Source organism: Sus scrofa, chromosome 8, assembly GCF_054392235.1.
Source record: "Sus scrofa isolate SSC_HxYL_T2T_F1_AM1 chromosome 8, Sscrofa_HxYL_maternal_Yorkshire_Landrace_v2.0, whole genome shotgun sequence".
Classification (NCBI taxonomy): domain Eukaryota; kingdom Metazoa; phylum Chordata; class Mammalia; order Artiodactyla; family Suidae; genus Sus; species Sus scrofa.
This window is the reverse complement of record NC_139390.1, coordinates 77086701-77109001: the sequence shown is the minus strand read 5'-3', so window position 1 is coordinate 77109001 and position 22301 is coordinate 77086701. Positions and strand designations below refer to the sequence as shown.

Sequence of the window (22301 nt, the reverse complement as noted above, 5' to 3'; positions counted from 1 at the left end):
AAAAACCGTTTTCATACTAGTACCTCATTTGACCTTCACACCAAATATAACATCAGACAGTTATGTGCTGGGCACCCTTCTAAGAGTGTAATAACCTGTTTCATCCACATAACACTATCCACTACACACACAAGCTAGACCTAATGATTGTTCCCCTAGATAGAGAAGGATATGACGCACAAGGCATTAAGTAACTTGTCTAGGGTTCTGGGTTTATGGGCCTGGACAATGAAGATGAAGTGACAGTGCCTGGATCTTCGTAAATATTTGCTGCTGAGTGAGGTGGATAGTAGGGCAGGATACTAAAGTACAGTGCAAAAACACATCCCTGTATTTAAGAGGAACCCAGTTCTGCTGGCTTATTTAAAAAGCATGTAAATTCATTCTAGCATGTAAATTCATTCTCCTACCATCTTTGATTTCCCTGCTTCCTCCCCATGCATCTGTGGCATCCTTGGCTCAGCCTGTGCCTCAGATTCTTGGACTCTTGTTTCTTTAGTCCAGCCAGGAAACCTGCCTACTCATACCCCAGGCCCAGGCCATCCCAGCTGGTAGGGAACAGTTGGCATCAGGCAGACCAGGTGTTTTACTTTGGTCGTGCCAAGAATCACTTTGGCCATCCTCATCTGACCCTATCCTTAAGTAAACTCGAACCTGCGAGGTGACTCTTGTACTTTCCTGCACTGCTTGCAGCACTGTGACACTTAGGGAACATTCCTCAGGGCAGATGAAAAGGGTAACCTTGCTTTAGACTCCCCCTGACTGGAGCCATAGGCTTATTACTGAGAATGGGTAAAAAGAGCATATTGTGAGTCAGTGAGATGTTGTGGTCAAGAGTGTAGACTCTGAGCCAGACCATCCAGGCAGGGCTGTCCTGGTGCTGTGATTTTACCCCAGCTCCTTCCTCTTGCACAAATCTCTGAAATCCTCTTGGCCTTCATTTCTTCATCTGTGAAAGTAATAAAGCCAACTATGATGTGGACTAAATGAGTTGCTGCATAAAGCACTTAAACTGTGCCTGGAACATAGTAAATTCTGGATTAACCTGAGCTATTATAATCAATAATTGGAAAGCACAGAAAAATTCATTTATTTTAAAAAAATGGGGATATTTTAATTCTGGGTACTTCCTGAATGTAGTCAGTATCCACCAACTGATGGAGAAACTTTCTCTTGCCCTTATTTCTCAAATTCCTGCTTCCACTAGTTATGAAATAGGCAAGAGATAAAAATTCTCAAAAGAGTTCTATTTTGGTTGCTTTTGATAGAAAGGAGCAAATAGAAGACATGACACTGCCAAAGCAAAATGCTTATCTGCTTTCTAAAAAAAAAGTCTCTATAGATTCTTCTTTAACTGCTAATTTTGATCCTAGTTTTATGCAATGAAAAGCCTTATAGCACTTCCTGTCATTGGCACCAAACCCCAGCATCTTAACATGAATCAGATTAAAAGTTGGCCTTCACTAGCAGAGAAAAATATTTGCAAGATAGTTTGAATACCTTTAGCCTCATCAAAATGGGGTGGTCTTATATATTGGGATTGTATAAATAATCACCTTAACCAAAAAAATATTGTCATTTTTGGAAGAATGAAGGATTTGCAATGTCAAAATTCATTTATAAATGTTAGAAAAATAAACAAGTTATTTTTAGAAAAGTTTTCCTACAAAATATTTTTTTCAGATTTTAAAGAGCAGACAGCCATGCATAAATATGAATTTGTTCCATATTAGCTGTCTTGTAGCATTGAGAAAGTTACTTACTCTCTGTGCTGCATTTGTTCATCTATAGAATGAAAATAATGATAACAGTGCCTGTCATCTAGGGATACAGTTTTTTTTTTTTTTTTTTTGGTCATTTTGCCTTTTCTTGAACCGCTCTCATGGCATATGGAGGTTCCCAGGCTAGGGGTCTAATCGGAGCTGTAGCCGCCGGCCTACACCACAGCCACAGCAATGCTGGGTCAGAGCCACTGTCTGCAACCTACACCACAGCTCATGGCAACGCCGGATCCTTAACCCACTGAGCGAGGCCAGGGATCAAACCCGCAGCCTCATGGTTCCTAGTCGGACTCGCCAACCACTGCACCATGGCGAGAACTCCAAGGATTGTTTTGAGGGTAAAATGAGACAATGCGGGAAAAGATTTTAACAGAGTAAGTGGCCAGAAAATGTTCAATATGTCATTAATACCCTCAACTTTTTGAATATGTAAATAATTTTTCAGTTATTTCATAGATATTGTCTAAAAAGGAGAAATAGAATCATTGTGGTCATTAAGTCAATTGACGTGTGTTTGTACTTAGATCAAAGGAAACTCCTGTAAGATTCATCACTGGAGGTCAACAAGGGAAAACACGGCACGGATTTTTGTCTGATTTGTTCATGGCTATATTCCCAGTGCCTCGAACATTGCTGTACATAGTAGATGATCAATATATATTTGTTTAGCGAATAAATCTGAGTGCACACAGCGCAGGAGTCCTCCTAGACCAGTAGCGTCTCATAGCCCATCACAACGATCTTGATGTCAGCTTTGCAGGTTCAGCATATGTGCATACACACACTTTCCTAGCTGTCATCATTAGAAATGGCTTAATTGTTCCTGTTTCCTAACCACTCTGTATTCCATCTCTAATGTCTTTGGATTTAGTAACAAGGATTTATTTTAGACGGTTTCTCACTGAGATGCGGCTGTACCTTATATTCCTGAGTAGGTTACCGGATAGAACGAGACTTGCTGCTGAAATTTGGGTACTAGCTACCACCATCAGCAAAACATGATCTTATCCAAAAGCAAGAAAAGAATTTATCCAAAACCACCATGGCATAGCGTTGGGTGGTTTGTTGAAAAGTACAGTCTTTATTTCTAAAACATGAAATAATGAGGAAGACATAGCTAAAACTTTTTACTGTGTAAGTGTGTCTAATGCTATTATAAAGTTTGTCTTGTACTGTGTTTAGCATTAAGGAGAATTGTCAAAGTCACTGTCTCTGCAAAAAGAGGGTACTATATTGAGTATAAATGCTCATCAGAAATGAAACATTGTATAGTAGTTCAATACATCACAAAGTTTAAATTACATAGTATAGACTAAACATCTCAGAGAAGGAGAATTTATTATTGACTGGAGTGACTGGGAAAAAATATCACCAAGGAAATAGGGAATTGAGTCAGTTTTTCTATGACGGCGGTGGAGCAAAAGTGGGAGAAAAATTAGTAATAATTTTTTTTGGTGCTGCTGAGAATAAGCAGACACAAATGCCTAGAACAAAGAGTTAACTTCGTGTGGTAATGACTGGATCAGGACTTGTTTTTCAGAATAAGGACATTAGGCAGGATCCTGAATTACTTAATTGATTAATTAATCACCAAGGAATGTCCTGGTTGTCATGCCTTCTAGACCTTGGCTCTCTGGCCTGAAATGATTCTCTCAAGAAAGCAACTCTATTCCCAGCCACCAACACCGATACCTCACAGCTGGTGTTACCTACTGCACCCCCAGGATCCTGAATTCTTAATGCAGTGCTATCTTTGCAGCATTTCCTAGGAAGTAAAGCCAGAACGTTTTGTAATGTACATAAGTTTATGCTTTTAATTACTTGTTAAGACTTAATTTTAATATATTGTATGGTCTCCTACCTGGGAGCTTGTTTGAATACTGTGGAAATGTCCAGGAAAAAAAAAAAAAAAAAAAGCCCACAAGGAAAGACTTGAAAATCTGTCACAGACCAGAGGAGACTAAGAATTTTGACACAGAAAAAGGACATTAATGGAAAACCGATGAAGTGAGATTAAAGTCTTGAGTTTAGTCAACAGTGGTGTGCCAGGTCTGGTTCTTAGTTTTGACAAATGTCCCACAGTAATGCAAGGTGGTAACAGGACAGGAAACGGACGTGGGGGAGGGGCGTACAGGAATGCTCTGAACTTTGCAACTTTTCTGTACATCTGAAATGATTATGAAATAAAAATTTTATTAAAAAAGGGCTCTGTAGGAAATTTTAAGGGCCCGCCAGTTTGGACAATCATCTGGTTAGAAAATAGGGCTGAAAATGGAAATGAATCATTTAGCTGATTATACTTGCAGGATCTAGCACAGTGCCGAGCCCACAATAAATCCTCAGTAAATATTTGTTCCAATACTCAGTCTGCGCTATGTTGTGAAATCAAATGGCATTATTAAAAAAAAAAAAGACCCAGGCAAAATCATAGAAAGTAGAATGGTGGGTACCAGGGATGGGAGGAGGGGGCAGAGAACAGAGAGCTGTTATTTGGTGGGTAGAGAGTTTCAGTTTTGCCAGATGAAAAGAATTCTGGAGATGAGGGGGTTAAGGTTGTACAACCATATACATGTACTTAATGTCACAGAACTGTACTTTTTAAAGTGGTTAAGATAGCCAATTTTATGTTATATGGACTTTATCACACTAAAAATGATGGAGCAAAAGAGAACGGGAAGTAGAGTGCTGATGGCACTCATGCGTGGTGTGGGAGTCAGAAAAATAATGCATGGGACTGAGTGAAAGGGGAGGGATAAGTCAGGGAGCCAAGGGAGGGCTGAGTTTTAGATGGAAGATTTGGAAAGGCCAACTGTATCAAATACTGTGGAGGTGGGGGAATCTGAGGCTTACGAGGAGCTCACTGGTGAGTGAGCTCTGAGGAAATCTTTGGTGCTGGGAAGACAAGGGACAAGAGAGTGATGGAGAAGCCAAAGACACACACACACACACACCACTTACACAGAACTGAAAGGGTAGAGGTTGGGGTGGTGGGTAGCAAAGAGAAACTTTTGGTTATGAGCGACAATTTAAAATAGTTGAAAAATTGGGAGTTCCCGTCGTGGTGCAGTGGTTAACGAATCCGACTAGGAACCATGAGGTTGCGGGTTCAATCCCTGGCCTTGCTCAGTGGGTTAAGGATCTGGCATTGCCGTGAGCTGTGGTGTGGGTTGCAGACGTGACTCGGATCCCGCGTTGCTGTGACTCTGGTGTAGGCCGGTGGCTACAGCTCTGATTAGACCCCTAGCCTGGGAACCTCCATATGCCATGAGTGCAGCTCAAGAAAAGGCAAAAAGACAAAAAAATAAAAATAAAAAATAAAAAAATAAAATAAAATAAAATAGTTGAAAAATTGACTCAGTGAAGGTTTCCTCTGTGTAGTTCAGCATACACAACTTGGATTAATGAACTGAGATTCCTGGAAGACAGCTCTCACCTAAACTTGGGAAATTTTCTTTCAAGGAGCGCTCTGAAAAAATGGAATCAGCCTCCTTGGGATGTGGTGAGATTCCCAAGCTTGGCGGTGTCTGTGCTCTAGATGGCATCTGTGGGAAGCTGTGTAAGGTGGTTACTAAGTGAGGTAGGAACTGGACCACAAGGCCACCGAGGGTTCTTATATGTCGATGAATGATAGATGTTACTATGATGTTGCTTCACGTTGGGAATACTTTGGAGGTTGGTAGATGGCGTTTCAAACTAAGAAACTATAAACTGACTTCTCTGAGAAGAGAAGAGACAGGATAGTTGGAGTCCCTGAGAGCCAATGGTAAAGAATTTTGACAAAGAAAATCACTTGAGGATCTTCCTTTGTGGCTCAACAGAAATGAATCCAACTAGTATCCATCCCTGGCCTCGCTCAGTGGGTTAAGGATCTTGCTTTGCCATGAGCTGTATTGTAGGCTGGCAGCTGCAGCTCTGATTTGACCCCTAGCCTGGGAACTTCCATATGCTGCAGCTGCAGCCCTAAAAAGAGAGAAAAATCACTTGAGTCCCACCCCTCCCCCTGCTTCACACTGTATTCAGTGACCACGTCTTTTCATGGATAGAAATATCAATGTCAATGTCATCATCAGTGAGATCAACATCAATGTCATGTAGCTGTCATGAACCCCTCATATGATGTGATGAGAGCATATCTTGGGATATAGTACCAATCCCATGCCCCAAGCTCAGCTTTTGCCTTAAACACTCTGCACTGTTTGTATTTTACCATCCATCAGGGTAGTAATTATCACTGCAATCCTATTGTGATGGGAAAAAATCCTGGCATAACTATAATTGATAATAATATTGACAAAAATTTCAAATGGTACTATTTCAGGAGACACATTTCTAACATTGCCATCCTATGATAGGAAACTTCTGTGAGATGATTCTCTACTTGTTTTTAGGTAAATGATGATTATCCTGTAATAGTGGGTAAGAAGAACAAAGTGTAATTTAGACGCTGGATGAAAGTATACATTTTCCATTTGCCTTCGCAGAAGCATAGCAAAAGAAATGAGCCCCGCTCTCTCTCACTGACTTCTACCCAACACCATTCACCACTATTAAATACTTCTCGAGTGGTTTTCTAGATTAGTCAGATTCCTTATTCAGGATGTGGTAAACAGACATTGCCAAGTTTCAGCTGGAAAGATGTGGTGTGACTCTCTCTTAATAAGTCTTATTTTCATAGGTCACACAAGAAAATCAATTGACTTATTTCACAGTCACACTATACGCATCAAGAAGGCCCTTGTTCCTTAATACTTCTTTGTGTAATCCTTCACTCCAGGCTGCCATCTTTGCTCATTATCTCCCCAAACACAGTAAGCTCGCTTCTATGCCTTCAGTCCGGTTTGGTTTCCAACTTCTTTTGTGAAAAATTTCCCTATGATTTCTTCTGCCTAACACATTGCCCTTATAATACACTCTCTAATACTTACTGATTGATTGGTTGGTATTTTCGGTCTCTGCAATTTTTTTTTTTTTTTAAGGGCTGCACACACAGCATGTGGAAGTTCCCAGGCTAGAGATCAAATAGGAGCTATAGCTGAGCCACATAGGGAACTCCTCTGCCAATGGTTTGATCAAGAAAATAATAACAGGTTAATGTTACGTTGGATTGACGTACTCTAATTTATTTTAAGGGCCTAAATTCTGAGCCTTTTTCAGGTTGGGTGAGCATCTTCTCCAAAACCCTATATTCTTTTCTTTACAATTATTAAAGTTTGGTGACTGTTTTCTCATGGGTCAGAGGCTGTGTTATCACTGGATCCAGAGGCTGACTTCACTGTTGTTCCTCACTTGACACCCAGATAATCCTCCCTGATAACAAATTGTTCTTTTTCCTTGGTTTTCCTTGCCTCCTGTCTTGGAGGTATTACGGAAATTCAGGGAGCTCAGTTTTTCATTCAAAGTGTTACAGTGTCTGACTGGTCTAGCCTTATCAAAAAGGAATGGGAATCAAAAAGTCAAGTTTTGACAATTGATGGTTTCCAAGAAACTAGCTGCAGGTTACTATAAGGTTCCCATTCGATTTAGTTATTGTTGTCACAGATTTCATAATGGTCATGGCAAAAAAAAAAAAAAAAAAAAGGTTGATTTACTGCCAAAGGCATGATCGTGATGTTGCTGACAGCTTTCAGATATATGAGTTAGTTTATGTATGACAGGCTGTTAAATTACTTCCCTCTCTGGGCTTTAAAAATATAAAAGTGTGGAGTTCTTTTATGAGTTAAAAAAAAAAAAGTGTTATCCATCATTCTAAGCCCTTCTTAAACACCAAGATATTGTTTCTACCATTTGAAATAGAATTTTGTGTTGAAGGAGGAAGGAGTTTATATTTGACTTTCCTGATTTTGCTAGACATACACTCTTTATGAAGATTTTCTCATTTATTTTTCTGACCTTGTCTTGGCCTCCCCTCCTAGTCCTGAAAATTGTGAAGCCTACCTTTCTGTTTTATAGAATAAAACATTCTATACCTGGCAGTTCAGGTGGTGTGATTGGGGAGAACTTAGAAAAACCCTTCCTTGGCCTGCAACGGGGCTCCTGCTGAGATGTCCTGATGCCCCAAATCCTCACTGTACTGGGACACAAAACCATGCATTTCTCAGGGGCCCCCCAACCACTTCCTTTGTCCATTGCTCAGCCCTCCACTCACAGCAGGTTGCCTCTTTTTGGAATGCAAGGCCTTGTCCCAGGTTGGCATTCCAGCCTCTCCCTCACCAAGGGGCCAGAGATGGGGAAGGAGGGGGCAGCACTCAGTGGGGTAAATTTTGTTCAATGGGAAATGCGTGATGGAAGTGACTGGGACCGATAAATGCCTCCTTCATTCTTCTGTGGACCAATTCAAGATGCAACTCCTTTTTGAACACTTGACATAGCCTATGTAGGAGTGAACTTGCTACTCATTTCTAATCTTTGTGGCTCACTCCACGGCTGCACCCAACAGGAAGGGTATATATGTTGCTTTGCTTTGCCTCCTTCTCTATTTTCTTTTCTATATTTCTCATTCTCATACCCCAGAGTTTGTACTTCTCAATAAAGGGATAACCTGTTTATCTGTATCTCAGGCTCTGCTTTCCAGAAGACCCAGGTTGAGGCGCTTGATTCTAGAGTATTTCTTTTGAGTTAAGCAATTTCTCTTCTTGGAGGTCTGCTTTAAAAGCACATACATTTAAAAGGGAAATATACAAGAAATCACTTTCTATTTGGGGAAATGTTAAAGCAGTGGGAGGATACTGATTTATAGGAGCAGAAAAGGCAACAATGAAAAAGGAGATAGCAAAGGAGTTAACAAGAAAAGATAAAGGAGAATATCGACTTCGAACAATCTATTTCACAGTTTTTGTCTCAGCCACCCACAAGCTCCAGGTTAAACAGCATTTCCACCCCTTAATATTTTTTTCAGGTCCACTTTAGACATGTCCTCTTTTTGGATTTAGAAAATACTTTTTGTGTAGAGTATGCATACGTGGGATTCTGTTTCTCTTTTTTCAATAAAGATACAATAGGAACATTCACAGGTACTTAGAGCTTTTCCTCTTCATGTTGATATAAATTTAAAAACCTCATTAACCTTTATTTTTCAGAATTAGAAATTAGATTTATAATCCATTTTTCTAGTATCATCTAAGACCTGACTTTATCTGTGAGATTTGTATCACTGAATCACTTAACTAACCAACCGAGTCAGTCACTCCCATCTGACATAAACACCATGCTCAGTCACTGGCAGAACTGGACTGAAAATGTTAAGAATCAGACATGCAGAAGATGACATATTTCTGTGAATTGGTTGAGGTGCATTCATGTCAAATCTCTTTTAAAAAGTACTAGGAAAGAACAGCATGTAAAAGACCAACATACAGCTTTTCCTCACTGAATATATATGTGTGAGTGTACTCTAGTAGAAGTATAATATGTATATGCATGTATATTTGTTTTCCGTAGTTTGTTTTATAAGCATATTTTATGCGCAAGTCCAATCACACCATAAATGTAAAATTTTGTCAATACCCATTTATGAGTGTGAGAACCTGTATTTTACCAGAGTAATTAGAATTCTTTTGTTTTGTTTTTTTGTCTTTTATGGGGCAGCACCCATGGCATCTGGAGGTTCCCAGGTTAGGGGTCCAATAGGAGCTGCAGCCTCCAGCCTACACCAGAGTCACAGCCAACACAGGATCCGAGCCGTGTCTGCGACCTACATCATAGCTCACGGCAATGCCGGATACTTAACCCACTGAGCAAGGCCAGGGATCGAACCCGCAACCTCATGGTTCCTAGTCGGATTCGTTAACCACTGAGCCGCGACGGGAACTCCTGGAATTCTTTTTTCACTTCTGGTCTGTTATAGGTGCTATATGTTGAGTGCCTAACTTGTGCCAAACATGACTGGGATTGATAATTCATAATTTACTTTTTTCACTTTCTCTAAGCAAATAGCTAAATCATTACCACGCCCCTATGTATTAGGGGCTTCAGTGTAAAGATGAGGACTCTGAAGTTCAATGCTGAGCAACATAATCATATCATAAAGCTGGTAATTAAAAGGTACATTCAGGATTCAAATACAGCCTCGTTTGACTCCAAACCTATCCTTTTTCTATTAATCCATACTGCTTCCCTCTGTATAAATGACATTTCAGAGCTCTGACTATGAACTGCTCTTCTAATGTCTGCTTATATTCATAAACTGATACATTCTTTTTTGATTTACAGTTGGATAGTCTAATTGGAGATGGAGTGTGGTTTGAATCCTAAAATAAAATTTATATGATATCTTAAGAAATTGTTGGATTTCGTAGACACAAGTAGAAGTTTTGATGTCTCAGAAGATACCCTTAGTCATCAGAATATACATGTATGGACATTTTGCGATAATGTTATATTTATTTTAAAAATGCAAAATGTACTTGGCTCTAAAAATGGAAAATGCAGCTCAGAGATGAGGCAGATACAACGTATATGACTGTTAAGGTTGCTCACATTTGATCTTTTTAAGTAGTTGACCCAGCTGGTGCATGACTTACCTCAGCCTTAGCAGTCAGTCACTTTGCAACAGCGGGTCATGCGCCTCGTCAAGCTGTGTCTCTTTGAAAGCTTGCATTGTTCCCAATGACTTCATTCCCCATGCTGGCTGACGGGGGATAATACTTTTAATACATTCTGTAATTTTTAATGTGAGAATCTCAAAGCACATAAAAGTCAATGGAGCTTTGAACCACTAAAGTAGAATGGGGTCTATTTTCCTTTTTGTCTGTAATTTTATGAGTGAAGTTGATATTTAAAAACCAGTCCCAGAAATAGGAACTCAGTTTCCAGCCACTTGGCAAATGCCGCTAGTCTAGCATTGTTTTGTTTATTTCATCTTTATTGCTTGAATGTATCTAAGAACTCTGCAGGTTATGTGCAACAGGGAGGCGCGGATGATGGGTTGAATGAAAGAACAAGAAAACAAGACCATGAGATATTTGGATGACAGGTAAAATTTAACATAAAAACATTTAAAAGGGACAAGTGCAAAATCATTTTGTAGGTGAAAACTAAAATGAAAGGAAACAGAACAAAACCAAAAAGAACGGAACAGCCATCAGTACACTGCTTTCCAGTAGTATAAGGGATTTAGGAACTTCATTTTACTCTAAGCAGAATAAAACTGGAATAGCTAAAAAAAGGGCTGATAGACGATGGGGCTGCCTCACCAGAAATATGGTGCCCACAATGGGGGCCTGGGAGCCCTACGCTATTCTGTCTTTGCCAAACCACACTGTGAGACGGCATTTTATTTTAACCTTGTATTTCAGGGAAGTTGTCAAGGCTAATTAGAGGTCTCGATGATGTCAGGTAAAATATGGTTGAAGGGACCAGAATGTTTAGGCTGAGGCAGAGAAGTCTGTTCAGGAAGACTTCATCTCTGGCTTCCAAGATATGATGATTTGTCACGAGGAAGAGAGATTAGACTTATTCTAGGCGATTCCAATGAGCAGGATAAAATTACAGGTAGGCGAAAAGCAATTCAACACAAAGCATCTATAGAGCTTTAGAAATAGGTGCTCAATTTCTTTTTTTTGAATGAGCGAATGACTGTGATTGAAAGAATCGCCGGATGAGTAGCCGTCTCATGGAAATGGGATGCCTTAGGAGAGAGTGAAGTCTGTGCTGAGATTTTAAAGATGGGCTTGATGAACACTCCCAGGGGATGTTTTTAGGAGGAATTGTGAGTTAGCTGGTAGGAGATTTGAATGTCTCAAAGATTTTAATAATTTTGAAATTTAATATAAATTGTGACTCTTTTGAATGAAAAGCATGTTTTCCATGGGGAAGTACCATTATTTTCTTTCATTTTTTCTAAAATACAAGTCACAGGTTCTCTGATCAAGATAATTTTAATAATTGTATGTTCCTTTAAAAATTCTTTAATTATATTAAGTCACTTGATTTTCGTGGGATAGGCAGGGAACCTATAAAATCCTGATTTCTCTTGAGGAAAAGGGTCAGGACAGGATGGTAATTAACTCAAGGTCACATGGTGAATTAATGACTGATAATGGGATCCCCAAGATAATGGTACTTTCCCTAAAAGATTTTTTAAGAAGTCAAAATTTGAGCCTTTGAAGCTATGGAATTGATTTCGTTTAAAGAAATATACTAAAAATGGAAGTTATATTTTGGATAAAAAAATATTTAAAAATTTTGGAGAGAATTGCAACGGTTCTCAACCAGGGTAATTTCTCCCCCAAGGAAACATTCGGCAATGGCTGGAGACAGGTTTTTGTTTGTGACAGCTCAGGGTTGTGTGAAGCAAGGGAGCTGGGATGCTACTGGCATTTCATGGGTAAAAAACAGAGCTACTGTTAGTCATCACACAAGGCACAGCATCCTACAATAAAGAATTATCCAGTCCCAAATTGAATAGGGTGAAAGTTGAGAAGCCAATTAATTAGATGTTTCCCACGCATTTTAACCAGAACTTGAATTTCCTTAAGCAAAGAGGTAAGGTGTATTGCATATAAAATATCTTTAAACTTTTATTTTCCAAAGACTTTCCATTCACTCAAAATAAATGATATTTGTCACTATGATTGCAGGAGAGGCTGTGCTTTTTGGGCTAAACTTTCCAACCTCTTCTGCCTCTGCTGTTAATCCATCCTTTGCTTCTCTCCTGTGCCTTTGCCATCTTCCTGTCCTTTATCTTTCATAATAAAAACAAAACAACCCTCTTTTTTTCTGTACATATTGACTAATTTTACCCCTCCCATTCTCAAGTCAATGGTTTTGGAGAGTAATCTACAAATATGTGCACACCTTTCATGCCATTAGCACTTCTCTAGCAAGATATTGCTAGTGCTTTTTGGTTGTCAAATCCAACACATATGTTTCGGTTCTTTAATTCTCCATCAGTTTTTATACAGTTGAGCAAATTCTTCTAGAAAAACTCCCTTCTTAGTTCTAGGGCTCTTTCTTCTTGGCCCCTCTGTATTGCTAAACAGTTTGCTGGTCATGCTATTTCTTGTCAAGTTTAGACTTTACCTACTGAATTTCTCTTCTAATTCCAGTATAGTTACTATAGGGGTGACACTCAAAACACTTAAGAACTAGCACAGCACAGATAATGATTAATCACAACCAGTTTCCCCACATGGTCTATGTTGGCTAATTACTAATTTTGATTTTTGTCAAATTTTGTGAAATTATTTACATTATTCTTACCATATAAATATTGTCTACTGCTGAAACAAATAATGTACTAAGATTGTTAAATTGTTTACAAAAAATAATTACATTATCTTGCTTAATTTTTGTTTTCTAGAAGTTATTAATTGATGTTTTAAAAAATCTCTTATGGGAGTTCCTGTCATGGCACAGTGGAAATGAATCCAACTAGTATCCATGCGGATGTGGGTTCGATCCCTGACCTTGCTCAGAGGATCTGGTGTTGCCATGAGCTGTGGTGTAGGTTACAGACTCAGCTTGGATCCAGAGTTGCCATGGTTGTGGTGTAGGCCAGCAGCTGTAGCTCCAATTTGACCCCTAGGCTGGCAACTTCCATAATGCTGTGGGTGTGGCCCTAAAAAGACAAAATAAATAAATAATGAAAAAATAAAAAAATCATTTATGGGAGTTCCTGGCATAGCTCAGTGGGTTATGAACCCGACTAGTATCCATGAGGATGTGGGTTCAATCCCTGGCCTCACTCAGTGGGTTAAGGATCTGATGTTGCCATGAGCCATGGTGTATTAGGTTGCAGACATGGCTCAGATCCCATGTTGCTATTGCTGTGGCTGTGGTGTAGACCAACAGCTGCAGCTTAGATCTGACCCCCTAGCCTGGGAACCTCCATATGTTACAGGTACTGCCCTAAAAAGCAAATAAATAAATAAAAAATCATTTATTCCTTATGAAAAACTGACCATACTCCTCACCTTCTCTGTGAGTCTTTGCCGCTAGGAGGAGTCGATTCTCCACCGTCTTTTATTCCCATGCTACCTCTGTTGTTCTTATCACACTGTACCTTATAGATTTGTGTGTCTTCCTTGTCAGACTGTGAGCTCCTTGAGGTTAATGATGATATCTGTTATCTGCGACCCTTCGTGTCTTCCACTAGTGCCAAACATAGCATGTTTAATAAATATCTGCTGAATTATGGATGGGACAGCAGTGTCCTTTCTCTTCAAAGCAGCCTTCACTACTGAGCAGATGGTTTTGTAAGCAATTCTCTGATTTCTAGTGGCTCCATATTGATTACAGACTCAAGAGGCCTCAGTTAAAATGAATGAGAGCAGCAAGCCTGATGGGGTCTGTGCCATTTAAAGGGGTCGCATGCTTCTAGGCTCCAGCCGGTTGTTGTCTTCAAGGTTTCAGATCTGTGTGGCCAGATCTTCTGCTTTGTTAATAGAAGCAGGGAAATCCAGGTTTGTTATGAGTGGTCATCCTTCAACTTTTACAAATGACACAGACCAAGAAAATGGTTCTTTAGGTTCATTTTGGTTCATGGCCACCAACTGCTGACCTGAAGATGGTTTGTTGGGAGTAGGAGAGGGAGGGTGCCCTGTCCCAGAGCTTGAGCTTGGCGTCTGGTTGACCTGAGTGTGTCTCTATCACAAGGGTCCTCCCCAGGGGCTCGCCCCAGTGGAATTCCTTTGCCAGCTCATGCCAGTGATGACACAGAGTGAACCTTAGCAGAAGAGAGCCTGGGCACAGCCTGCCAGAATGTACAGAGGCCCAGGCAGAGAGTCAGTGGAATCAGGACTCCCTCTGTAAGGTGAAAGTAAAGAATTGGGAGTTCCCGCATGACTTAGTGCTAATAAACCTGACTGGTATCCGTGAGAACACAGGTTCTATTCCTGGCCCCCACTCAATAGGTTAAGGATCAGGTGTTGGTGTCACTGTGATGTAGGCTGGCAGCTGCAGCTCTCATTTAATCCCTAGCCCGGGAACTTCCATATGCTGCAGGGGAGGCCCTAAAATAAAAGACAAACAAACAAAAGAATGACGTGTGAAATTTTAAATGATGATGGAAAGGGGTGCAAGAAGACTCAAAGTTGTACACTGTGTGCCAAGCCACGTGGCCCTCTGTGTGCCTTTTCTTACGTTACTTTAATTTAGTTTTTACAATAACCTTGAGAAGGAAATACTGTCATTCCTAGTTTGCAGGTGTTGAATCTCTCCGAGATTTTTTTTTTTTAATTTCCATCATTAGATTAGATTAACTCCAGAATTAAGGCCTTCTGACTCTGCCCATGAAGAAAGTCCATGGGTGTTCCCTTCGTGGCTCAGTGGCTAATAAACTTGACTAGTATCCATAAGGATGCAGGTTCGATCCCTGGCCTCACTCAGTGGGTTAAGGATCTGGCGTTGCTGTGAGCTGTGGTGTAGGTTGCAGATGCAGCTAGGGTCTGGTGTCGCTGTGGCTGTGGTGTAGGCTGGCAGCTGTAGCTCTGATTCTACCCCTAGCCTGGGAAATTTCATATGCTGCAAGGGCAGCCCTAAAAAGCCAAAAAAAAAAAAAAGTTCATGTATGGAATTTTTTAAATGATTGAAAACTGTTTTATAATAACAAAGAGAAATATTTCCTCTAGAAATACTTCCACTAGAAATTGATATTGAGATCTTCGAACCTGACATTTGTTCTGTTTGTTTGTTTGTAGATTGATCTATACATAGTTGGTCATTCTTTCAGCATTTGTTGAATATCCATTGTGTTCTGTGATACAGACCAGGATTACAAAGCTGAGGAATACACGAGTCCTGTGCTTGAGAGATCTTAAAAGATTGCTTCTGGTTTTTTTATCTTTCTCCCTCATCGGAGTTATAGTTCTCTATCGGAGCTGTAGGTGCCGGCCTACACCACAGCCACAGCAATGCCACAGCAATGCCAACTCTGAGCCGCATCTGCAACCTACACCAGAGCTCATGGCAACCGAGGCCAGGGATCGAACCTGCAACCTCATGGATCCTAGTCAGGTTTGTTAACCACTGAACCACGAGGGGAACTCCTCAGGGATGTTTGTTGAACTGAATTGTCCTGGAGGACACGGGTAGCTTAGGAACCTCCGCCAGCTGTATAAAGGACAGTGCAACCTCGCCAGCTGTATAAAGGACAGTGCAACCAGTGGGCAAGTTACTCCGTTTGTACCTGTCACATAATAATGAGTAATTTAACGGAGCATTGATTATATGTCAGCGCTGTATTAAGTGCTTTGCCTACTTACCTGGATGAATCCTCACAACGATGTCAGAAGAAGAGATAATCATCTCTGTTTTGCCAATGAGGAAACTGAGATGTTATGAACTTGCCCAAGAGGCATTGCTATAAAGTGGCAAAAACAGGTTATGAGGTCTGAACCAGCCAACTCCCAGACCATCTTATCTCTCCTCCTTCCCTTTCCCCTTCCCTCTCCGACTTCTTATTTATTTATTTATTTATTTATTTTGCTTTTTAAGGCTGCACCCGCGGTATATGGAGGTTCCCAGGCGAGGGGTCTAATCGGAGATACAGCTGCCGGCCTACACCGCAGCCAGAGCAGCGCGGGATCCAAGCTGGATCTTGCGACCTACACCACAGCTCACAGCCACACCGGATCCTTAACCCACTGAGTGAGGCCGGGGATCAAACCTGCAACCTCTTGGTTACTAGTCAGATTCCTTTCCACTGCGCCATGATGGGAACTTCTCCAACATCTTATTTTAGACATTTAAACATGGATATAAAAGTAGAGCGAGAACCACAGGTGGAGCCTTGAAATACCTACTACTTAGCGTCAGCCCTTATCAATATGGGGCTAATTTTGTGTCATCCTTGCCTTTCCCTCACTAGCTCACAGCCCTCTTCCCTCACGGGATGATTTTAGAGCAAATCTCAGGTAAATTAATTTCATCAATAAGTATTTGAATATATATCTCTAATAAATATAGACTTTATTTTTTTAAATGTAAACCACAATATTATTATCATACTTGAAACTATCTATAACAATTCCTTAATTTTATCTAATATCCAGTCCATGTCAGATTTCCGATTACCTCCTAAGTGGTTCGGTTACGTGAGTGTTGGTGTGTTTGAATCAGGACCCATGCAAGGACTGTTGCTGAAACTTGGCCTCTGTCTGCCTTTGCTGAATAGAAACACAGAGACAGAGTTTTGGGCGAAGGAGAAAAAAGATAGCTTTATTGCTTTGGCAGGCAAAGGGGGCCACAGCCGGCTAATACCTTCAAGATTGTGCCCCCCTTGGGAGATATTAGGAGGCAGTTTTATAGTTTGGGGAGTGGAAAAATAGGTCCATAGATAAGGGTCAGAGGAGAGGCAAGCTTACATTGTCTTTCTTTTTTTTTCCCATTTTTTTTATTACTCAAATGAATCTATCACATCTGTAGTTGTATAATGATCATAACAATCTGATTTCACAGGATTTCCATCCCACAACCCAGGCACATCCCCCCACCCCCCAAACTGTCTCCTCCGGAGACTGTAAGTTTTTCAATGTCTGTGAGTCAGCATCTGTTCTGCAAAGAAGTTCAGTCTGTCCTTTCAAAGCCAGTGTTTAGTGGCCCCAGCACCGGTTCTGATGGTCTTCCTTTCTAAAATGAAGAATGCTTCATCAGGTAGTTAACATCTTCCATTTGTTGGGGGGGGGGGTGTTAGTTCAGCAGAAAGGCTCAAAGATACTGTTTTGTATGTTCCTTGAGGAGGAACCAGGACCCTGCCCCCAAGTTGCACTCTGGTCTCTTGGCTGCTCCTCCCTGGTCTCTGCATCCCCTCCCTTCCCTGATGAACAAATGTTGGAACCTGCCTTTGGAGCTCAGGGAAGGTCATGGAGGCTGAAGCTTCCTCCCTAAAAATAAGAAATGGGGGACACTGAAAGGCTTGTGTGCCCAGGAGCCCTGCAGGGCTCTGCTCGGTGAGGTTCCAGGACTACACTTTGAAGTCTAAGTTTTCCTAACCTCACCACAATGTTCTTCTCTTCCCCTTGCCTTTCTGTGAGGCCTGTCCTTGGAGACAGTTCCCTAGCTGGAGGAACTTGAGATTGTAAAATAATTCCTGTGAATTGAATATCTAGTTTTCCTCTCCCCAGAAGGAAACACACTTAGTAGTTAATATCTGAAAAACCCTGGGTCTGTGTGGAATGGACAAAATACATTGCCATACGGGTTCATGATGGCTCTTTCCTGGAAAGTCATTCATGTATTCATCGGTGGTTGAGAACATCTCTATTCTTCTGCCTGGAGGATAAGCCTCCATCCCAAGCTATGGTCAGCTCTCCTCCTAGGCCCTGGCCGATGTACATAATGCTGGCTTGAAAAGCCTATCTTGAGCCCTGAACTGAAAAAATGATATACGCTGGACTGGGTCCTCCTTCTCCGCTGTTGGAGAATGACTTGGAAATGGGAGCAACGGGCTTGTTAGTTTCATAAGTGGTCATGACTTCAATGGAACCTTTCACATGGAGCACATTTTCCAGTTTTCATGTTTGTTGTGGTTCTGTTTTGAACTTGAAGGTATAGTGATCCTTCACTGCGTTGTGGCACATGGGAATTCAACCAGGAGCCCTGGAAATGACAGCCTTCTCTGTGGAGATGATGAAGAAAACTGCCCAGGTGATGTATAACACGTGCAGTGTTTATATTTTAGCAGCTTCATATTCAGTCTCAGAACGGTGATCTCCCTAAGTTTTAAGTTGTTGATAATATAGTCATTGCAAAACTAGATAGTCTTTTGAGCACATTGATAATGTACCAGATACTGGGCTAAGTGCTTTGCATACAGTACTTCTTGTAAGAACGCTATGAGCTGGATAACATTTTTCACTTAATATCAAGGTGAAACTCGAAAGGATACAAAACTTGCCAAAGATCACACAGCTGGTATATGGCGACTCTAGGATTCACCCTCAGGTCTTTCTTTCTATTTTTTCTTTTTAGGGCCACCCCCGTGGCATATGGAGGTTCCCAGGCTAGGGGTCAAATCAGAGCTGCAGCTGCAGGCCTACACAACAGCCACAGCAATACAGGATCTGAACTGCATCTGTGACCTTCACCGTAGCTCACAGCAATGCCAGATCCTTAACCCACTGAGCGAGGCCAGGAATCGAACATGCATTCCCATGGATACTAGTAGGTAGGTTTCGTTACCACTGAGCCACAGCAGAAACTCCCTCTTTCTGATTCTAGAGGTTCCATTCTTTATCATTATACTATTTGGGGCATCTCAGATATGGGCTCCAGCCTCTAGCATGTGATATTTTGGATTATATTCACAGAAAGTTGGCATGTTCTATTCAAATTTTAAAAAAGATTTTATTGTATAAGGGAAGAGGGCAACAATTTTAAAAATACGTTTTACCTTGGAGCTGCCCGAATCAGTGTTCTCAAAGCTGTTAGTCTGAGACAGGGGTCAGCTTTTGTAAAGGTTCAAAGAGTAAGAATTTAGGTTTTGTGAGCCATGAGGTCTTCCTTGCAAGAACTCACCTCTGCCATTGAACTATGAAAGCAGCCATAGACACTACGCAAATGAATGGCTCTAATGTCTTCCAATAAAACTTTATATAACAGGCTGTGGGCCAGATGGCTTTTGAGTCATCGTTTGCTAGCTCTTGGTTTAAGCTTCTGTCTGTCCTTGATAGATCATCCTCTCTGGGTCTTCTACAGGGGTTGTTCTTTTTCTTCTTCTTTTTTTGGGCCATGTCCATGTGGCATGTGGAAGCCTAGGCCAGGGATTGAACCCACGCCACAGCAGTAACCAGAACCACAGCAGGGATGACCATGGATCCTTAACCTGCTGAGCCACCAGGGAACTCCTCTCTCTTATTTTAAAATAAAACACAACACAACACAAGCCAACTCCAAAAGTAGGGCAGAGTGGAGAAGAGCCCTCTGCCTTCTCTGGCCGCTTCTCTGAGCTGGGAGAAAGGTGACTTGGTATAAATGCTCCTTTCCTAGAAGCTTGGGGACATTGTAGCTGAGCCAGGAACATGCTGAGCGAGTCATCCGGATGAGTCATCAGTTCCTGCCCAACCTTCGTCTTTCCTTCCCACTCGAGCAAGTGGTCTGGGGAGTGCCCACAGGCTGTGGGGTCCAGCCCTGTCTTAGGGCTGGCTTGTGGGTCTTGTCACCCATGTAGTGAGAAGGACAAAGCCAACTTTATGTGTCTGCGTGCTTTTCCTCAGTCCAGTTTCCAATGTCTTAAATGATGACAGTTTCATATTTCCTTTGGGAGGTTATTCCGTAATCTGATGATTGACGGTGTTAAAAAATCTGCCTCATCATCTTCTTACACATATTTAAAATGTTTTTTATTGTAGGAATTACACTGAACATAGGATTTCCCCTCTAACGTTTAAGTGTACAATACAATATTCTTAACTGGAGGCATCTGATGTTGCACAGCAGATCTCTAGAAATTATCTTACTGAACTGAAACTTTACAGCCACTGAACAATGACTCCTCATTTCCTCTCCCCCAAGCCCCTGGTAACCACCATTCTACTCGCTGCTTCTGTGCATTTGGCTATTTAGATACCTCCCATAAGTGGAATCCTGTATTATTTGTCCTTCTGTGATTGGCTGATTTCACTTCATCTAATATCCTCCAGGGTTGCTGCAAATATATTGCGGGGATGTTTCTTTTTTAAGACTGAATAATATCCCCTTGTCTTTATATACCACATTTTCTTTATCGAGGCATCTCTTGCTGAATATTTAGGTTGTTTCCACATCTTGGCTCTTGTGAATAATGTTACAATAAATGTGGGGGTGCACACTTTTCTTTGAGAGCCGGATCTCAGTTTTTTTTTGGATACATACCCAGATTTAGTGTTGCAGGGTCACATGCTTGTTCTTTATTTAAATTTTTTGAATAAACTCCGTACTGTATCCATAGCAGCTGTAGGTTGCCTTTTTCGTCTGTTTTTTGTTTCTTTTCTGTGCAGCAGATTGTTCCTTTGTTTAAGGTCACAGGTAAGCCCAGTGGCCTGATGTGAATTTGCAAAGACTGGCTCTAGACTGTGTGCTGTTAATTCCCATACTAAGACTCTAGAATCCCATCGGACAATCAGAATGCTGAATATTTGAGGAAAATGCTGCAAAATAGTTGCTTGCAAGTTCAAGTAAGGACGGTAGCTTCTTGAAAGAGGAATTACTGTAAAGCAGGAACAGATTGCTTCTATCGAGTGCCTGTGTGACCTTGAGCAAGTCACTTAAGTTTTCCAAGTCTTAGTTCATAGCTTGTAAAATGAAGAAATGAATTAGATGATCTTTAGAAGTTCTTCCTGTTTCTAGATGACGTGGGGATTTTATTTTCAGATAGCCTCAATCTGCAAGCACTCCACTTTTAGCTTGTCATTTTCTATCTTGAGTGAACCACCAGGACCTATGAGCTACTCAGTATGCAGGAGGCCTTTTTGCAGATGCCCAGGATGGGGTAATGAACAGCATGGTCAAGGATGAGGTCAAAGAGGTAATGGGGAGAGGTAGATGCCATTTACTGAGATAAGGAAAGAGCAGATTTGAGGGAGAAAATTCAGTGTTCCCTTTTGGAAATGTTAACTTAAATGCCAGGTAGACATCCAAGTAAATATGTTAGTGAGACAGGTGGCACTGAGGGAAGAGATTTGGGATGGAAAGAAATGTGGGCATTGTTACCATGAAGGTGCTTAAAAGCCGGGAAACACCCAGGAAGGGAGTGGAGAGTGGGAAAGAGACATGAAAGCATGGAGCATCAATGCCTGGCAAAATTTAGAGGTTGGGGAATTGAGGCTGAACCAGCAAGGAGAACAAGCAAAGGAGACATCACAGGCTTTCTTGAAAAACAAAAGAAAATACTTTTTTTTTCCTTGTCCATTCTTCTTTGTCCCCGACCATGAATAATTTTAAATGCACACAAATCCCTCACATTTCAGCATTGGTTCATTTTTCTTCTTTGAAAAGGATGGAAAAAAAAAGGGCAACTCTACATGACAGCCCACTTCTGCAAGCTCAGAATTGGATGACATAGTGCTTCTGGTTAAAGGACATCTGATCAGGCTGGATTGGCCCCTAGGTAACATATCCTCGTCACCCAGGAGGGAAACGAGTACATCTTGAGATCTTAGAGAAACAGACCCATTTATATTTTTATAGGAAATGGCATTGCATGTAAGACAAATGGGAATCCTCAAATATAGTACATTTTCCAATTTTGCATTTTTTTTCAAGGGCATTGTGAATTTATATTCTCCTGTCTCAAGGCAAGAGTTGGCAAGATAAGAAGGAAAATTAACTTAAAAATATATAAATAAAAAGTTTTCTTCTTCCCCTCTTGGCCTAAGAAGTTTGTAAAATGAAGAAACCCCTATTGGCAAGATGCCTAGAATATTCAAACCTCAGGCTCTACTTCAGAGACTAGGAAGAAATTTTCTCCAAACTCTGCTCTGACCACTTAAACTCCATTTTGTCCCCCTCTTTTTTTTTAGGTCAGATACCTGTGTGGAAAGATGAATGTGTAGGTATTTGTTTTTCTTCCTCTCTTTCCTTGTTAACACTTGTGGGACTTCTATC

General features: G+C 40.9%; 1 protein-coding gene across 14 annotated transcripts in view; it reads left to right on the top strand.

Moving 5' to 3' along the window:
- BTC (betacellulin) overlaps nt 1-22301 on the top strand; it is a 51748-nt gene that overhangs the window by 7759 nt on the left and 21688 nt on the right. For 7 of the 14 annotated variants that reach the window (XM_084973921.1, XM_084973919.1, XM_021101443.2 and 4 more), the window contains one exon: nt 18267-18365. The exons of 4 other annotated variants lie outside the window; for them this stretch is intronic. In XM_084973921.1, coding sequence (XP_084830047.1) covers nt 18267-18365 — 99 coding nt within the window. Of the gene's footprint in view, nt 1-18266; nt 18366-22216; nt 22246-22301 lie in introns of all 14 variants that reach the window. 3 more of the 14 variants (XR_014813799.1, XM_084973926.1, XM_084973927.1) reach the window with 1 other exon arrangement.